Source organism: Halichoeres trimaculatus, unplaced genomic scaffold (assembly GCF_033239565.1).
Source record: "Halichoeres trimaculatus isolate MK-OKI-2021-1 unplaced genomic scaffold, fHalTri1.1 fHalTri1_scaffold_17, whole genome shotgun sequence".
NCBI classification, from domain to species: domain Eukaryota; kingdom Metazoa; phylum Chordata; class Actinopteri; order Labriformes; family Labridae; genus Halichoeres; species Halichoeres trimaculatus.
Window position 1 is genome coordinate 357,533 of NW_027437195.1, and position 17,665 is coordinate 375,197.

Sequence of the window (17,665 nt, forward strand, 5' to 3'; positions counted from 1 at the left end):
CTGCTCTCTGTAGAGTACACACGTCGTATCGTATAACTCTGGATGATGGCACACCACACAGATTGTTTTCTCCTCCATCCTCCGGCAGAGTTGGAGCCGGAGCAGGCGGCAGTTGCCCCCCAACGTTGTCAAAACAATGACGTCGTGGGGGAATATTTTGAACTCGAGCGAATTCGCGTCTACCGCCCAAACGCATGAACGCTCCAAACGCGCCGCGAGAGGCGAATCGGCGGCTAAACGCGTCTTTGCATAGACTTTGTATGTAATCGCGCCGCAAATTCGCGTTTGGTGTGGCCGCACCATTAGTCTTTATCTTGTGTCATCTTAATGAGCTGTTTGACAGCGTCATTATGCTTTGCTGCCGTGGTGGCATTGAGAGCTCCTGTCTCACAGGTGGTGGGTAAAGAATATGCTACGGTCCTTCATCTTTTATTTCGTTAACCAAATGGCAATAGTAAAAATCATTATTCAACATTCATGTCTCTCAGTTTGTCGGTCTTTCTTTTCTGCCCAAAACAACAAATAGGAACTAAAATTTCAAGAGCAGTGACAAATGATTGCAACGACACATGGTAATGACGCATAGCAACTACATTGTCAAATGAAACATAGTAATGACACGTAGTAACTACACATAGTAACATCACATAGTAACATCACATAGTAACGACACATAGTAACGACACATAGTATCGACACATAGTATCGACACATAGTATCTACACATAGCAACGACACATAGCAACTACATTGTCAAATGGCACATTATAATGACATTGCAAAACAACACATCAAGGTAATGCTCTATAGAAAAAGTGACATTATCCAACAGCACATCTTAACAACACTGTCAAATGACACATTTTGATGACAATAACTAAGTCAAAGATTCAGGGACAATCTAAGATTAAATACACACAAATGTCATGTCACATGTCACATACACATACACATAGTGCGCGTGACAACACGTTTTTTGGCACAAACGGAACCCTATAGATAGGACTTAACCAGGATTCCCTTACGTTACACATAACAGACACTTCTTATAGCACCAGGCTGTGAGGAACACTGATAGTCGGCTCACCTTCGGGGCACTAAACCAAAAACTGAGATAACATAGTTTGGTTGTTATCTCTTTTCAAACTATAGCTCTACTCAACTATACATACATCAAAAAGTTGTCTTAAACAAAGAAAAGCAGAGTTAACAAGAAAAACAAATTTCCGCTCAAGTCGATAAAATCATCTTTGGATTAAAACAATAATGTGCTGCACAGTGGAGCAACAGTTAGCGCTGCAGCCTCACAGCAAGAAGGTCACCAGTTCAAATCCCCACCATGGCCGGTGGGTCTCTCTGTTTGGAGTTTGCATGTTCTCCCCGTGCATGGGTTCTCTCCGGGTACTCTGTCTTCCTCCCACAGTCCAAAAACATGCTCATCAGGATAATTGAGCGCTCAAAATTGTCCCTAGGTGTGAGTGTGTGAGTGAATGGTTGTCTGTCTCTAGCCCTGCGATTGACTGACGACCAGTCCAGGGTGTACCCCACCTCTCACCCAATGCCACCCTCCACCCTGAACAGGATAAGTGGTACAGAAAATGGATGGATGGATGGATTAAAACAACATTTTTTTTCTTTGTTATTGAAGGTTTATTGAGTGGGGTGATGTGTAGTGAGCAGGTGTTTATGTGAATTAGCCAGCAGACTGGTTATCACTCATGATTCTTGAACTCGGGGACAGTTGACTTTTCTCCACTTGGAAGTCACACACTCTGTCAGGATAATGCTTGAAAGTTTAAAACACCGTCCAATTCAGGACCACATAACTTCAAAGGTAACATGAGCGTCCATCAGTGAAGCTTCGCTAACGTTCAGACTGAAAGAACTCAAAGTGAGTGAAGAGCTTAAAAAGTCCAGGTTGTTCTGTTGGACACTGCCTCTGTCCCTAAGCGTCTTTTGCATAACACAGTGTCAATGTTTCATGTTTAATCAGCTGTGTGTGTATGTATGTGTGTGTGTGTATCTATCGATAGCACGCTTGTTATTTGTTCAGACACAGATGAACCAGCACGCTCAGAGTTTGCTGGGTTTAATCAATGCTCATCAACCCATTCATGTTTTCCCCCTCACACAGAGGTCAGTATCAGCCAGAACAGCCTGTTTCAGCCGGAGGGGATCGCTCTCACTCAAGGACGAATTAGCCAGTGAGTGTTTGTCTTTCCCATCCTAAATACAAAGCCTCCATAACCATAAAACTATATTGAAAGTGTTTTAAGAGCTGAGTATCAGAGAGTAGCAGTAGATTTCTTGCTTTCAACAAATACTGATGAAAGAAGAGGTAAGTCACCTGAGAGGGGTGCTTTGGTGCATCCTGAGCAAACTGGGGTTTGTTATATTTCTGTTCATACAGCACTGACCACAGCCTGAATTTCAGAGGTTGCTGTGTTTAGGATCAGAGTTCATTCACTCATGAGATAAAATCCAAATCCACAACATTAAAGGTGAAAATCTCTGTGAATAAGTTTGTGAATGTGTGGGGAATCCCAAGGCTGAAGCGGATAATAGATACATACAACAACCGCTGGATAACAGAAATATAGCTGAATTCGCAAATCACAGTTCACTCACTCAGCATCCCATCAGGGACATGTTCTTTCAGCCGTAAAGGGATTTGTCTGTTTAGGTCAGGGTGAAGCCAATAAATTACAGCGTCCCCTTTTGACTAGCTGCATAAGTCAAGTAGAAATGTATGTTACACTGTGAAATATCACTCAGGGAAATCTGGTGAGACTTTCCACATAAAGCTTTTTATGGGTTTGGGACGATCAGCCATCATTTCAGTTGGAGCACAGTTCTGTTGTGTGCAAGGACCAAGGCCTGTATGCACGTCCAGTCATTACACAAATGGAACCATTAGTCATGATGTATCGTTATGGAAGGGCCCATTTAGCTGTAGTATTAGCTGCATGCACCACTGCCAAAAATTGGCAGATTAACATAGTGTCCACAAAGCAAACCCAATGTTTTCTGTCTTGGAACACCTCTGTCTGACAGATCTGAAATGGGCATGTGCATGTGGTTCTGTACATTGTCATACCTTACAAAAGATTCATTCCATCCTGATTTGTCTCGTCCCTTTGCTTGTCTTACATGGTAACACATAGGAACAATGTCCGCCATTTTCAAAACAGCCCAACAGGTGCCATACTCCTGTCGCTAGCGCCCTTAATGGAGTCAACTTTCTTTACATTTAATGCTGTGCATGGGTGTTAACCTGACTCATGCCACTGATCCATAACTAATGGCTGGATGTGCATATGGGCCCTGGACTCTAGGTGAGTGAGGTAAAGGGAGTCAGCTACTGCATGGAATCTAGCAGCTTCCCTCACTGATATTCACAGACTACATGTATCTTCTTTGTCTTCTGAATTTTATTTTACATAGTGAGGCCTGTCACACGAAAGGTCTATTTCTTGACAGGTTCAACAGGACCTGATGAGACCTCTGTGCCCCTTGACTCAGAAAACTCAGCCAACATGAAACTCAAACTGTCTTTCTGTTCATTGTGTGGGTGTCTTTCTGAGTTTCTGCCACCATAACACCACAATTTAAAATCCTCGCTTTCTTACTTCCTCTGCAGCTCATCCACAAACACAGCAACATGTATAAAATGTAACAGCTAAGACTTTAGGATGTGATCCCTCCTCATGCTGGGATCGTTAACATAGGGGCAGGGGCTGTGTGTTTCTTACCTTTGTGCTCCTCCTCTATGTGATGCAGCGAGAGGCCATGTTGAGCCCCAGTCAGGTGTCAGACCAACATCTGCAGTCTCTGTGGCTTCAAATCCATCTTCATCCAGCAATAATACAACTCTAAGGACTTAGTTTTCACATGTTCTATATCTGAAAGCTAAAACTAAAGTAAAGGGGGGAAGTTAGAGCTGGAATGAGGCTCAAACAACAACACATTTAGCTGTAACGACTGCAACTAACAAACTCAGAGAGGAGTCCACATTTATAATCCGCAAGAGGAAGAAGTCTTGACGTGCTGCTTTGTACCAAATCTGACTCCAGATTGGTCCCAAATAAAGATCTGTCCTTTTCTCCTCTCTCCTGTTGTTTTCTGCCCCAGCGTTTTCCTCCTTCCTCTGCTGCTTCCAGAACTGATCAGTAGACCTGATCAGTGTTTGTGTGTGTTTGTGTGTGAGAGAGAGAGAGAGTAAAAGAGAGAGAGAGAGAAAGAGAGAGAGAGTAAAAGAGAGAGAGAGTAACACAGAGAGAGAGGTTGAGTGAGTGTGTGTGTGTGTGTGTGTGTGTGTGTGTGTGTGTGTGTGTGTGTGTGTGTGTGTGTGTGTGTGTGTGTGTGTGTGTGTGTGTGTGTAATACAGAGAAACTGACAGGTGAACCTAAGTGAGTTTTCAAGATGTGGAGAGAGCAGAACACACATGACTGCATTCCTGGTGGAGGCAGTCACACCCAGACCTCACCCAGTGCTGTGTGTGTGTGTGTGTGTGTGTGTGTGTGTGTGTGTGTGTGTGTGTGTGTGCCTGAGTGACAGAGAAGGAGAGGTCTGACTGTAGAAGCTGTGCAGCTGGTTTTCTGCATGTGGACTCTGTAGCGTTGGTTAGAAGACTGCTCGCAGTCTGATCTGAAAAAACGTTATGTATTGGAAGTTTGACTCCAAGAGTTCAAACACAACCTGCTGCACTATACAAGTGCTATACTAGAGCTGAAACGATTCCTCAAATGATTCGAGGTACTCGATTACAAAAAATAATCGAGTAATTTTCTCCGGCTCGAGGAATCGTTTAATTTTAGAAAAGATCAAAGAGTGATATTTCAAATCGAGCTGAGGCCATATTAAGAGAGTTTTCAGACCCCTCAAGCTACCTCTTATACAAAATAGCAACTAGCAATAAACCTAGCTTCTTTTGCGGGGTTTGGAGACTAATGAGTCATTCAACAGGTGCCATTTGGGTCCGCAACCTTTGATGAGATGTACAAGGCACAAAAAGTGTGTCAAAGTGTGTTTACAAATTTTGGAGCTACCAAAGCAAGTGCTCTAATTGGCATGCTGTATCAGAAAATTCTATTTCTTAAAGAGAAAAAATTTCATTTGAAAAATAACTGCTCTTTAACTAAACAAAAATGTATTTTATCCGATTACTCGATTAATCAATGGGATTTTCAGTAGAACACTCAGTACACACAGTAGAATACTAAAATATTTGATAGCTGCAGCCCTATGCCATACACAAGTTCTATTCCTCTTCAGGGCACGGGTCAGAGGCTCGAGTTCCAAATGCTGAATTTCCAGTCTCTGTCATCAGTCGACTCTGTTTGACTGGACCTGGTCAGGATTTAATCTAACTGGAACAAACCCAGAGCCATCCCTGTACTACCAGGCCAAACTGGTCTTGGTCGCGCAGCCAACAAGTCAGCCAAGGTAAACTCAGCTTTCTGATGATCCTGAGCTGAACTCTGCAGACTCCACTCTCTACCCGTCTGTGTGACGGCCATCTTTGACACTCCAGTGTTTGAGGAGAACAGGTGATGTCGCACAGTGAGAGGAAAAAAAAACATCTACAAAAACATCGACTGATGAGATGCAGAGAAAATCATGAAAAAATAATTTATGCAAACCAGAGGATGTGATGCAGAATTTAGATAATACTAAAAAACAAAAGCAACAAAATAATAGTAATAATTGTAGTGAAAATATAATACTCAGAGTGATAAAATTTTCAATAGATTCAGTGTGAATTAGCAACTTTCCTCTCAGGTTGGTGGTGCAGTTTTATCAGTTCTAAACTCAGTACTTTTCATATGGTAAGCTTGGGATTTGGAAGGAAAGAGCATAAGGAGCATGGATCCATCCTGGCTTGGATAAAACAGCCTGCTTATGCTGCGACTGCTGTTGCCTTGCTGCTGCTTCTGTTGATGCTACCACTGTTGCTTTTGCTTCTGCTGCTGGTGTTGCTGCTGGTGTGTGTGTGTGTGTGTGTATCTGTATCTGTATGTGTGTGTGTGTGTGTGTGTTTGTGTGTGTGTGTGTGTGTGTGTGTGTGTGTGTGTGTGTGTGTGTGTGTGTGTGTGTGTGTGTGTCTGTCTGTCTGTCTGTCTGTCTGTCTGTCTGTCTGTCTGTCTGTCTGTGTCTGGGTGTGTGTGTAATGAAGCCAGGCAACATTCCAGTCACACCCTGCTCTGCTGCAGGCTGTTTGCTGTGTTGTCCGCTGAGCTGACCTGATGTCAGCGTTCCGTTGATGGATGACTCACATAGTGATTCTGTCACTCTAACAGTTTGTTTGAAACCTCCCTCACCTTTGCAGGTAGTGTCACCAGGACCAATGATTTGGAAATGTAACAAGTGATCTTGCAGCACCTGCAGCTGCTGCAGCACCACACAAACAATAAAACTCTTTGAAAGCAGGGAGCATCAGTCTGCTGAGGACATATTGTAGCTCCCCCTGCAGGACAAGATGTGAACTATTGCCCATTGTACCTGTAGGGGCAGAGATATAACATTCACATATACACCATCAATCAACATGCAGCTTAAAATAATCAGAGCTCATCCATTTGTGTTCAACCTGTGGCTTTCTTCTAGTTTTCTCTTTGTTTGTGTTTTCGGTGCTTTGTAGAAAAAGAAGTACGTTTAAAGGGACTATTTTGATATTTTGAGATTCTTTTTTTCTTTCTCCTCATCTTTAATTTCTAGGCTGTACCAAACAAGTACTATCTATCTTTAGCACATTTACATTTCTTACCATAAAACTAATATATCATAAATTCATGTTCAAGTAAAGGAGGGTTTTTATCAGCATCAGCTTTTTCTCAGTGGGACAATGACTATATCAAAACCCTTGAATCAAAAGAAACGTGTTAGAGTGCAAAATGAAAATCCCAAAGTAAATGCTTTATTGTTGAAAACTAGACCAGATGTTGACACACAGAGCTGCTCAGAGAACAGCTCACAAAAACAAGAAACTTCAGAGGATGTAAAGAGACGTCACAGCCCTTCCAGTCCTTTGAACTTCAGCCAGCTGAATGTGATGGAGTCCTTCCAACACTGCTTCATTTAAGAAATAACAATGGGGGAACTTTCGTGATGTATTTTACTGCCTCACCAACCACCGTCTATTACCACACTGCCTTTGTTTTTGTCTTTTATGCAAGCGGTGCATTATTAATACTTCCTCCACAGTGGTCATGCTTGTTTTTGAGTTTCGTCATCATAAACTTTGTTAGGGTGTCCCCCCCTGGTTAACTGCAGTGCCAACGTAAGGCCGTATGGAAGGATGTGAGCAGTGATGAGCCTTACTGAGCACTGGTTCTCCTCCACTGTTAGAGGAAACACCTCTGCTTCGGTCTTTAAAGCTGAGCTCTGCTCTCTGAAACAATCAAATACAGAAACATCTAAAACGACAAGTACAGTACAGTGAACCATGATAGTAAGGGGTGGAGTGACAGGTAGCTCCTTCAAACTCTTCCATGTCAGCATGCTACATTTACTGATGAAGAGAAGTCTGACACACAGGCCTATGAAGCACAGACATGTAGGTATTTCCATCTTACTTCTCCTCTGAGAGTTAATTCCATCTGCTGATGGAAACAAAGTGTCCACGTTATGAACAGTCCTGCAGTGACACATATGATACTCTGATTCCTGGAGGACAGGGCGACAATGAGTGTATAAACATAATGAACAGGTGAACCTGTCACAAACTGGTGGATCACAACACCACACAAGAGTACCATGAAGCTGGTCCCCAGACAGAGTCCTCCTCACAGGCTGGTGTCGGCCGTCTTCATCTTAGGGGTGCAGAAAGAGTTGGGCAGCACTGCCGTGTCTGGGTGGGCATCTCTGCAGAAGAACACAGCAGGGTTCTTACATGCCCACATCGCAACCTCGCCTCCTTTTCCTGGACTTGAATTTGACAGATTGTTGTTAACCCCTACTCGACTCACGTAGCGGTCCCTGATCCTCTCTGCTTGGTTGAGACGGATTTCACGGTTTTGGGTTTGGCTGGAGAGGTAGGCAGCGATGTTTCTGGTCCGGTATCCCTCCTCTCTGCTGCGCCCTAGTAACATGGATATGTTGGGGTTTCTCAGAGCGTAGATCAGGGGGTTAATGGCTCCATTAGCCCAGGCGAGCCAGATAGCCACGGTGTCCATGGCAGGGTTAAATGTGAAGTTCCCCACGGCTGTGATCAACCCCATTAAACAATATGGCCCCCAGCAAAATATGATAAACACGATCATAATCAGAACAGTGGTGGCTGTTCGCATCTCACTGTAGAAGCGCAGCAGGTATGCGTACGTTGTCACTGGTCGGACTCGGATTTCCGTCAGCCGAACTGTCTTACAGATGTTGTAATGACAGAAACACATGAGCGAGAAAGGCAGCAAGTAGCACACAATGATCAGACTGATGCTGTAGGCTGTCCCCATGCGTGACGTGCCCGAGTGGAACACATACATACAGTGGTAAAACCCTCTTTTATGGATCTCTGTTGGAGCTCGGACCAACAGATACCACGGCAGAGAGAAAACCACAGCAGTCAACCACACAGCAATCAACAGCTGAATCGCTTTCTGACGTCCTATTTTGGCCTGTGGCTGGTGGACGATGGCGTAGTATCTGTCGAAGGAGATCAGTGTCATCGTCAGGGTGGAGATGATGCTGAAGCAGGTGTTGAAGAAGCCGTTGGCCACGCAGAAATGGTCCCCAAACATCCAGCTGCCGTCCTTACTGAACAGCATGATGAAGGAGAACGGCAGGCACAGAACGGCCGTCAGAAAGTCAGACAGCGACAGCGACATGATGAAAGCGTTGGTCACTGTTCTGAGCTGCCTGTGCTTGATGATAACGATGACCACAGCTGAGTTACCCAGGCTGGAGAGGAGGAAGATGGAGAGGAGGACCAGGGCCTGAGCTGTTACTGTGATGCCTCGCAGGACGGAGTTACTCTCAGCGGCGCTCAGCACTGAAGGAGTCGGTGCCTTGCGGAGGCGACTGAGCTCATTCTCTATCTGGTTTCTGAAGGCTGAGAAGTTTCCTGTGGTCCCCACTGTGGACTCTGGGATTGTGGTCGCTAGGCTGGTCATTATGGAGACAACCCTGAGGAAGGGAAGAGGGGAAAAAAAGAGGAAACTGAGCTCAATCATCAGTTACATAGCTCCATGCAGTCTGAGCTGGCATAACCTGAAGGCAAATGAGTCACATTACACAGAAATGAGTTGTTATCAGGTAAGGATGCATGACCCTTTTGGGCTTCCATACTGCAGAGACACCACTTTACTTCCAAGATCTCTGATTTTTCTCCTCATTTTGACTTTATTAAATCTTTTAGAGCTTTAGAAAGAGGGAGTCTTGGTGAAAAGAGAAGGTGACTTACCTTGGTACCACAGGTGAGGTGGTGCTCAGCTGCTCAGTGAAGCTGGGAGCCAAGGTGTCAGCTGTGTAGTTACTGCCCCCACTGCCCCACAGGGCTGTGCTGACAGACAGATCCATGAGTGTGTGAGCACAACAAAACAGCTGAAGGAAACACCTCCCTCACACACTTTCATTCAGACAAGGGTCAGTCTTTCCCACTGTGCACGCTGCAGACCTAGCTGCTGGTAGCTCCTCATTGTCCATATGTGCTTTTCATCATGTGTGGCTGTGTCCTTACATGAGCTAGTTTGTGGTTAAAAAGATGCAGAATGAGCTCTGAATGTCTCAGTGGAGCAAAACTGCTGCTGTCTTTGTCTGTGCATCAAAACCTCCGCTCTGACCTTTCTTGCTGACGTCCAGCTCTCACTCTCAGCTCAGGGTTAGGGTCAGTGACTGAAGCCTTTCATTAAAGATGCATGTTCACACGCAGCAGCCAATCACACTCTGTGTTCTCGCTCTATCCTGACCCGCCTGCCTCTTTGTACAAGCCTGAGTTCACTAAATATGATGGAAGCTTGTTTTTAATCCCTTTCACTGATGATACTCTCATTTTTGTGGATGCCTTTTGCAAATCGATATGAGCTGAAAATACTTTTTCTTTGAAGTGTCCAAAAAATACATTGATGCAACAAAAAGTTGAGCCATGTTTCATTTAAATTCGTTAGCATTGTAGCATGGTTTCTGGTATTGAGTTTGAGCACATTTTGAGTAGCAGTGGTGTTAATGAAGATCTGGAGATAAAACAACATTTCTCCGCGGTGCATTCTGTGTGTGCTATACTAAGGGATATGCTGTGTGCACTAGTGTGTGTGTGTGTGTGTGTGTGTGTGTGTGTGTGTGTGTGTGTGTGTGTGTGTGTTCGTCCTTTTCTCTTCACGGTGTTATCTGCACAGGTAGCCGTGCAGTGCTGTGTTCTGCATGGTTTAAAGTCTATTTGGTAAACTGGAGCTATTGGTGCTCGTTAATTCTGCACAGCATGCTTCATTTACTTTACCCCTGCTCACGTTTGGTTCCATCTGAGCTTTTTTTCAGTCCACGTGAAGCCTCCAACCAACAACATCCCGTACCTCCCAGTCAGCGCTTTGTAATACTGCTGCTTGAGCGGATAACGTCCCCATTTGTCCGGATGTTTGGCAGGCAGCACGTCGTAAAAAGCCAGGATCAGTCACAGCTCCACGTCCGCGCCGTGGATGTGCTGTCTGGGCTCTGGCCTCTGGGTTCTTTAGTGAGAAGGACGGGAAGCAAACAGTCCCTGTTCTCTCTCCCTCGCCACAGCTGGAGAGGAGGAACCGAGCCTCTTCTGACTGCGGTCCCTCCTCCGCGAGCTTCTCTCCGGAACAAAGACAACTTTTGTGTTTCAGGTCTCCATTTTGCACGTCTGTAGTCCAAAAAGTCAGGTGTGTGGGAGTAGATCCAGCACGGCTCCCTGTCTTCTCTCTCGGGGTCTCTCTACCTGCCAACAGTCCCCCACTCTGAAACCACGCCCTCCCAATGAACGTGCTCTGCTTCGTGCGACGTTTCAGTTGCCATGGTAACAGCTGACAACCCCAGCTGGGTTTGAAATGTTGGAGAGCTGGATGTGAATCCCTCAGAGGTAGATGCAGGATCCAGAATGAATCAAATCCAGGTAGATCTCCAAACGCCCAAAACAGGTCTGAAGAAGACCCTGTCAGTCAGCAGTTAGCAGAGGGAGCTAAGGCCATATAGGAGAATCTTTGTTGACATATGTTTGGCGCATGCGCGGTTAGTCGTGTGGCAACAAAACATTGACGATAGCGGACTGTAAAGACGCGACGAACACTTCTGAAAAAGTTAGCGGGCGAAATCTCACATTGGAAGAGTGCCCAAACAACATGAATTTCCCTCCGGGGATTAATAAAGTATGTCTTATCTTATCTTATCTTATCTTATCTTATCTTATCTTATCTAGCACCATCAATCCTATATTGATCTAGTATAAAACAAAATCTTTGTCATTTATTGGCAGAGTGAAAAAGAAAATGGCCAAGACCACTGATTTGAACATGTTTCTTTGCTTGTTTATGCCTTCCTTTCCGCCCACAGTTAAAAGACTGTCGTTCTGTTGAGTTTGAGCTTCGGTATACATGAACTGTTTATAGGATGGGAATGGCTGTTCATCTTGAATGAGCATAGTACCAATACAGTGTTGGTATCAAATCAGACAGCGCACTTTCGTGACTAACAATTGTGTATCAGGATAAAAGCCTAAATACTAAAACACAATAAACTTAGAAACGCGTTTCTGTGCATTTTCATCCACTAGTAGTGGAAGGAGATAATACTTTGATAGTAGAAGCTAGCTTAACTAATGAGGTAAAAACGACTCACAAAGGGCACACAAGACCGTTTGGAGGGCTGAAGAGTTTATCTGATGAGGCAGAGACAGGCTAAACTTTCATATTGACTCCCAGCGTTTGCGCTAAGCTAGGAGCGGTGGGCAGGCTTTATCCATCTCTTCTTCCTTGTTACTGGACGGACAGTCAAAAAGATGGAGGCTATCTTCTTGTTATGGACTCAGGAGTAAAGGAAGACACAAAAATTCTTTATTTAAGCCATCAATATAGAATGGATATCAGGAAGTTTTTCCGAAAAGTAAGTATTTATCACTGATGGTGGTTAACAATTGATTCAAGCCCCCTGCTAACAGTAGTTTATGATTATTATTATCATCATATTATTGTGATGAATATAACAATAATAATACAGTAACAATAATCACTCCACCATCCCTATTGATCTGTAGGAGTCAGGGCAGAGGAGCACAGGGGATGAGAGGGGAGAGACCTCCACTGGAAAGGTGAGTCTAAAGATAGAGTCATTTGTCTGTAGGACACTGAAAATAAATAAAATAAAATTTGAATAAGTAATATGGTAAAATGAGATAGCCTAACTCGATGGGTAATAATAACAGCTAAAGCAGAGCAGTCATAAAATTATAAGTAATACATCTGGTCTAAAAAGGAGAAATGAAACAAGTTAAGAGGATTTAAGTAAATAAAATAACAATAAATTATACTAAATACAATCAGCTAAAAGCCAGACTAAAAAGATAGGTCTTGAGTTTATTTTTAAAAATATGAACAATAGGAGCTACCCTCAGGTCTTTAGGTAGGCTGTTCCACAGATGGGGGACACAATAATAGAAAGAGTGTTTTAATTCTAACTTCAGGTACCATTAAAGACGACTACCTGATGACCTGAGAGCCCTACTTGGCTCAAATGGTGAAAGCAAATCTGATAAATATAAAGGAGCAAGACCATTAAGAGGTTTTTAGACTAATACAAGAACCTTAAATTCTATTCTAAATCTTTTCTAGTTACTTATGTGCCAAAATTGTATCAGTCTGACTTCAAAATACAAAACTATTATTGAGTTGTCTGCAAAAGTCATGGCATTAGCCTCTATGTTGAGCAGTTATGAACTCTATGTGTTGTGTTTCGTTTGTTACACATTTGATCATTTGCATCTCCTGGGGCTGAAGCCCCCCGTCCCTAAATCCTAGCGACGCCCCTGCTTCAGAGTTACCGTTGCTTTCCGTTACTGTTTCAACCGTAAGAAGGAACGGACTATTTTTTCAAGCAGATGCAATGAAATCTTTTGAGAATCAATAAAATCATATTTAGATAAGCATTTGATGTCAAATTTTTGATTTTTTTAGTGAGTAGCCGTGTAATAAGCGGGATAATGCAGAGCGAGCCGGTCAATACCCAGCAAACACATACAGTTGGGGCCCATATGGGCCTTGCTTGGGCTAGTTGGGCTTTGGGAGGGCATGGGCTTAGAGTGGGCTTCGTTGTTGGGCCCCACAAGGGCAATAGGTGGGCAGTAGATGGGCAAAATTAAGGTTGGGCTTAGAGTGGGCTTTGTTGTTGGGCCCCACATGGGCAGTAGGTGGGCTAAACTAAGTTTGGGCAATAAGTGGGCTCCAGCTGGGCATTGTTGTTGGGCAGTAGGTGGGCAGTAGATGGGCTAAACTAAGCATGGGCAATAAGTGGGCTACAGCTGGGCATCGCTGTGGGGCAGTGGGTGGGCAGTAGATGGGCTAAACTAAGCATGGGCAATAAGTGGGCTACAGCTGGGCATCGCTGTGGGGCAGTAGGTGGGCAGTAGATGGGCTAAACTAAGCATGGGCAATAAGTGGGCTACAGCTGGGCATCACTGTGGGACAGTAGGTGGGCAGTAGATGGGCTAAACTAAGCATGGGCAATAAGTGGGCTCCATATGGACTCCACTCAAAAATGTTCAAAATTGAATATGTCAGGCATGGATGAATTTTAACAATAATGACCGACCTGGGCCCACTTTTATATGAAGGTTAGGGCAATAAACTTAAAAGTTGCTTTAGCAATTTCTATATTGATTTACAATTCAATAAGTTTTGTCATGCATCTTTCTCTAATAATACTCTTAAAAAATGCAAACAAACTCATACATAAACTCTTTATTCAAACCTTGAAAACAGCACCGCACTGCTTTCCCACAAGAAAACTTCATGGGAAAACTCCACCCCCTTCGATGAAAAAAAAAAAAAAAAAAAAAATTCGTCCGCCCAGCAACAGTTTGCCGCCTTCACAGTTTGCTGCAGGTTTGCTGCTTCAAATCGGGATATGCTCACCCTCAGGTAAGAATAAACTCAATCACGAAGAGAATAAGCTTATATCTCCTGTGGTGATAATCTGGAGTTTTTTTCTACCACATGACGTTAAAAGTGTTTTTTTTTTTTTTTGAGCGGACAGGACTAGTCAGCTTTTTGCTAATGTGAGCTAACGCTAGTGCTACTGCTAGCTGTAGTAAGCTTTGGTAAAAACCTTGATGTTGAGCACACGAGTCCCATCTATAAGTAAATATGAAGCATATCTTCAGATTTTTTGTTTTGTGGTTGACATAACTTTAAACGGAATAGACTGTGCATCTAAAAAGGTAGTCAAACAGACATAGATTAAACTGTTTTAAAATTATCCCGCCAATGCAGACCTGAGGCGTTTTTCGTTGGCACTTGTTGCATATATATATGATACAAACACTATAAGTCCTTATGAAAACCATCAAAATGTTATCGGCTAGCAGCTATACGTTTTATAATATTTTTACGGGGCTTTACTGTCACCATGTGCCATGTGCCATTTAAGCTAAATGTCCATATTTTTGTTTAATCTAATAAATTAACCGTTCCTGTAATACTGGTGTATATTATATTGTATTAGTTCATTATTTTATTGTATTATTTGCGGCACACACGAACCACTTTCTCTCCTCTTCTCTGTTCAAAAGCCACACCGGCGTCTGCCCCACCCCTCCTGCGTCCCAGGCTTGCTCCACGCCGCTGCATGCTCCCTCCGCCTCCACAGCAAAAACAAAACAGGTATGGCCACAACACCGCAACGATACAACCAGAGGCTTTTAAAAAAATTATTTTAGCTTAATAGCAGCGGGCCAAAATGCTGATAGAGAAACGTCTTGTGCACCTAAATGTAAGAGTCACGTTTTCTGTTGTTTTATGGTCCAGCTTTCTTTCCTTGTTTTTAAAATGAGCCGTTTTGTGTCGCGATGTAAGTTTGCAATGAACAGACGTAAAAGCTGCGGGGTGCTTGCTACAACTGTACATAGGTGTCATGCAGAAGTGAATAAGAAGCAATGAATGGATGAAATGGATCAGACACATGTGTGAGGACTAGAGCGTCTGATAAAGTCAGTTAGTTGTGGGTTGATTGTAAAATGGATTCCGTTATGTCAAGTCCAGTAACAGACCAAGAAAGAAAGATGTTTTCTGGAAGTGTTTTGTTCTGTTGTTGATTGCACTTTTGGCTGTTTTAATCAGCTCATACAGGACTTTAGGCATTTCCTCTTAAATAAACTAAAATAAATGAACACAACTTTTGTCCATGAGCCAGTTGGCCAGTAGGTACCATCTGATGTAAAAGCGCAGTATTTTTAAAAAAAATTATTTATCCTTTTTTTTTTTTAATGATATACCAGCCTCATTGTAGAAAATAAATGATAGGATTGCATTAATGGGAGATTTTGTGTATTATCATCCTGTTTATACCCACTTCCCCTATTGAAAGATATATTTTAAATATGTAGGGTGAAATATTAATTTACAGATATTCCCTCAAAACTTCCGAGCTTATTTTTTAAATTATGACATAATATTTTTTTCTATCACAAGTTTTCTGATCCAGACTGACATATTTCATGTGCTTATTTTAATATTAATGATTATAACAGACAAAAACTTATTGAACTCATCAAACTTTTTCATGATTTTCTTATTATATGACCAGCACCTGTAGTGCACAGACCACTTTAAAAGATTACTAGCAGAATACTAGTTGGTAAAATTAGCCACTTTAAAACCTGCTTCAACAAGCTAAACATTTACAGTAGTAATGTAGAGTTTGTCATTCCTGATCCTTGAATAGTCATTGCTGAAATCTTAAATTCTTTTTTGTTTTGCTTTGTAGGATGATGAGCTTCCTCCTAGACCATGGCTTATCCAGGCAGTACAACTTTGTGGGCCGAAACGGGAAGAGAGAGTTCAAGGTCTTAAAGCTGTTTGAAGTCATATATGGTAAGTGCATGTGAATAAAAGTGTCACAATGTCCTAATGTTATAAATGTGATGGTTGGACTGTAAAGGCACCCACAGGTTTGTCTCAAAAATTGAATATTGGGGAAATGTTAGTTGATTAAGTAATTCAATTTAAAACATTTAAGTCATACAGTGGGGGAAAAAGTATTTGGTCAGTTCCCAATATTTAATTTTGGCCATATACTTTTTGCCCCGTTGAAACAAACAATGTAGAAAAAATGGAAAATATTTTATTATATTGGTTTGTCTGGTGAGTCTTTGCCGCACCCCTTCAAGTCCAAGCACACCACTTTGTGCATGATTTTAATACTGCTGAGGACTGGAGAGAAATCTCTTGCAGTCCCTCATGAGGGTCAGTAGGACAGAAATGCTGCAATAAATGCCTTTAAAAAAAGACAGTGTTCAGAGATTTTTCTCTACTCCTCGATTTAAGTACCAGCGTCTCTTGTGCACCATCTTGTTTGACTCTAACTCCTTACTGAGCTTCTTAAAGGGGTGGAATAAAATTAGTTTTGTCCTTTATTATATTTTAAAGGGAGGCATTTTGTCCAAAAATACATTTTTGTCTTTTGAAAGGCTTTTGATTCATCATTAACTGACAGATGAATTGGTGTTTTTTGTTGTTGTTGTTGTTGTTGTTTTTTTAAATGGTTTTTCCTCCTACAAGTTGTGAAACATGATTTTAATCCCTGTGAAGAATTTGTATGTTAGGAATTCATTATGAAAGTCAAGGATTGTGTGGATCACAAAAAAAAATCAAATTTAAAATTTTAGTGACCCTGTACCATTGTCAAAATTAGGTATAGGTCCTTTAACTCTTTGATGAATTAGAATTAAGCTAAATTATTTAAGACGTGCCTCTACTTGCTTTTGCAGTCCTGGCCGAGAGTTGTGTTGTCACATGAATTAAGTGGCTGTTATGTTTGTTTTTTGCAGGAAGCTTAAAGAAAAACGCCATGATCAGTCAAATCACCCGTAAAGATGCAGAGGAGGCTGTTGCCAAGTGGCTCATTGGTGCTAGGGAACGGGGAGGTAATAGACAGGCCCGTCAGACCCAACAAGCAACACCACAACAAGGACTTCAGGCTCATTTGATGTGGAAAATGAGTGATTTTTTTCAGAAACTTCTCTTTAAAAGGAGCTGTAAGTTTGGCAAAGTATTTCACATTTTTTGCTGGAAAAGTACAAATTAAAAAAGGTAACTGCATTTAGTGGTCTCTTTGTTCTTATTCCTAGTATAACAATAACTGCATGGCATGAGTGTAAAATATAAATTTGTAATAACAATAATAATGGGCAACCAAAATCAGCCCCTTGTGGGCTGATTATGGGTCCCTAATGGTACCTATATGGGACCCATAATCAGCCCACATGGGGCCCAGCTAGTGTGGGCCCCAGAAGGGAGAAACCTAGGTTTCCCTTGTGGGTTTTGGCTAGGGCCCATGTAAGGCCCACCTTGAGCCCATCTGGGCTTGCCTACATGGGGCCACCATGGAACCCCCGGACAAAATTGACTGGGACCCAGCTGGGCAGCCCAAATGGGGCCCATTCACCAGCCCAGATCCAACCCACATGGGCCCTGCATGGATGTGTTGACAGGGTAAACCCCTCCAGGGT

General features: G+C 42.7%; 2 protein-coding genes and 1 long non-coding RNA gene across 3 annotated transcripts in view; 1 reads left to right on the top strand and 2 right to left on the bottom strand.

The window, feature by feature from the left end:
• Positions 1–3,889, bottom strand: part of LOC141806460 (disheveled-associated activator of morphogenesis 1-like) — a 66,250-nt gene extending 62,361 nt beyond the window's left edge. Inside the window, exon 1 of the mRNA XM_074692011.1 lies at positions 3,753–3,889. The gene's annotated coding sequence lies outside the window, so the exon portion shown is untranslated. The remainder of the gene's footprint in view (positions 1–3,752) is intronic.
• Positions 3,890–6,894: 3,005 nt separating this feature from the next.
• Positions 6,895–11,066, bottom strand: gpr135 (G protein-coupled receptor 135). The gene is made up of 2 exons (XM_074692877.1): positions 9,398–11,066; positions 6,895–9,120 (listed from the first exon to the last, which is right to left on the bottom strand). Exons 1-2 carry the CDS (start codon positions 9,511–9,513, stop codon positions 7,785–7,787), a joined length of 1,452 nt encoding a protein of 483 aa, XP_074548978.1. The 5' UTR covers positions 9,514–11,066; the 3' UTR covers positions 6,895–7,784.
• Positions 11,067–14,805: 3,739 nt separating this feature from the next.
• LOC141806947 (uncharacterized) lies at positions 14,806–17,598 on the top strand. Its single transcript, XR_012599801.1, has 3 exons — positions 14,806–14,928; positions 15,922–16,028; positions 16,985–17,598. It is a non-coding gene; the product is annotated as an uncharacterized LOC141806947 (long non-coding RNA).
• Positions 17,599–17,665: the final 67 nt, after the last annotated feature.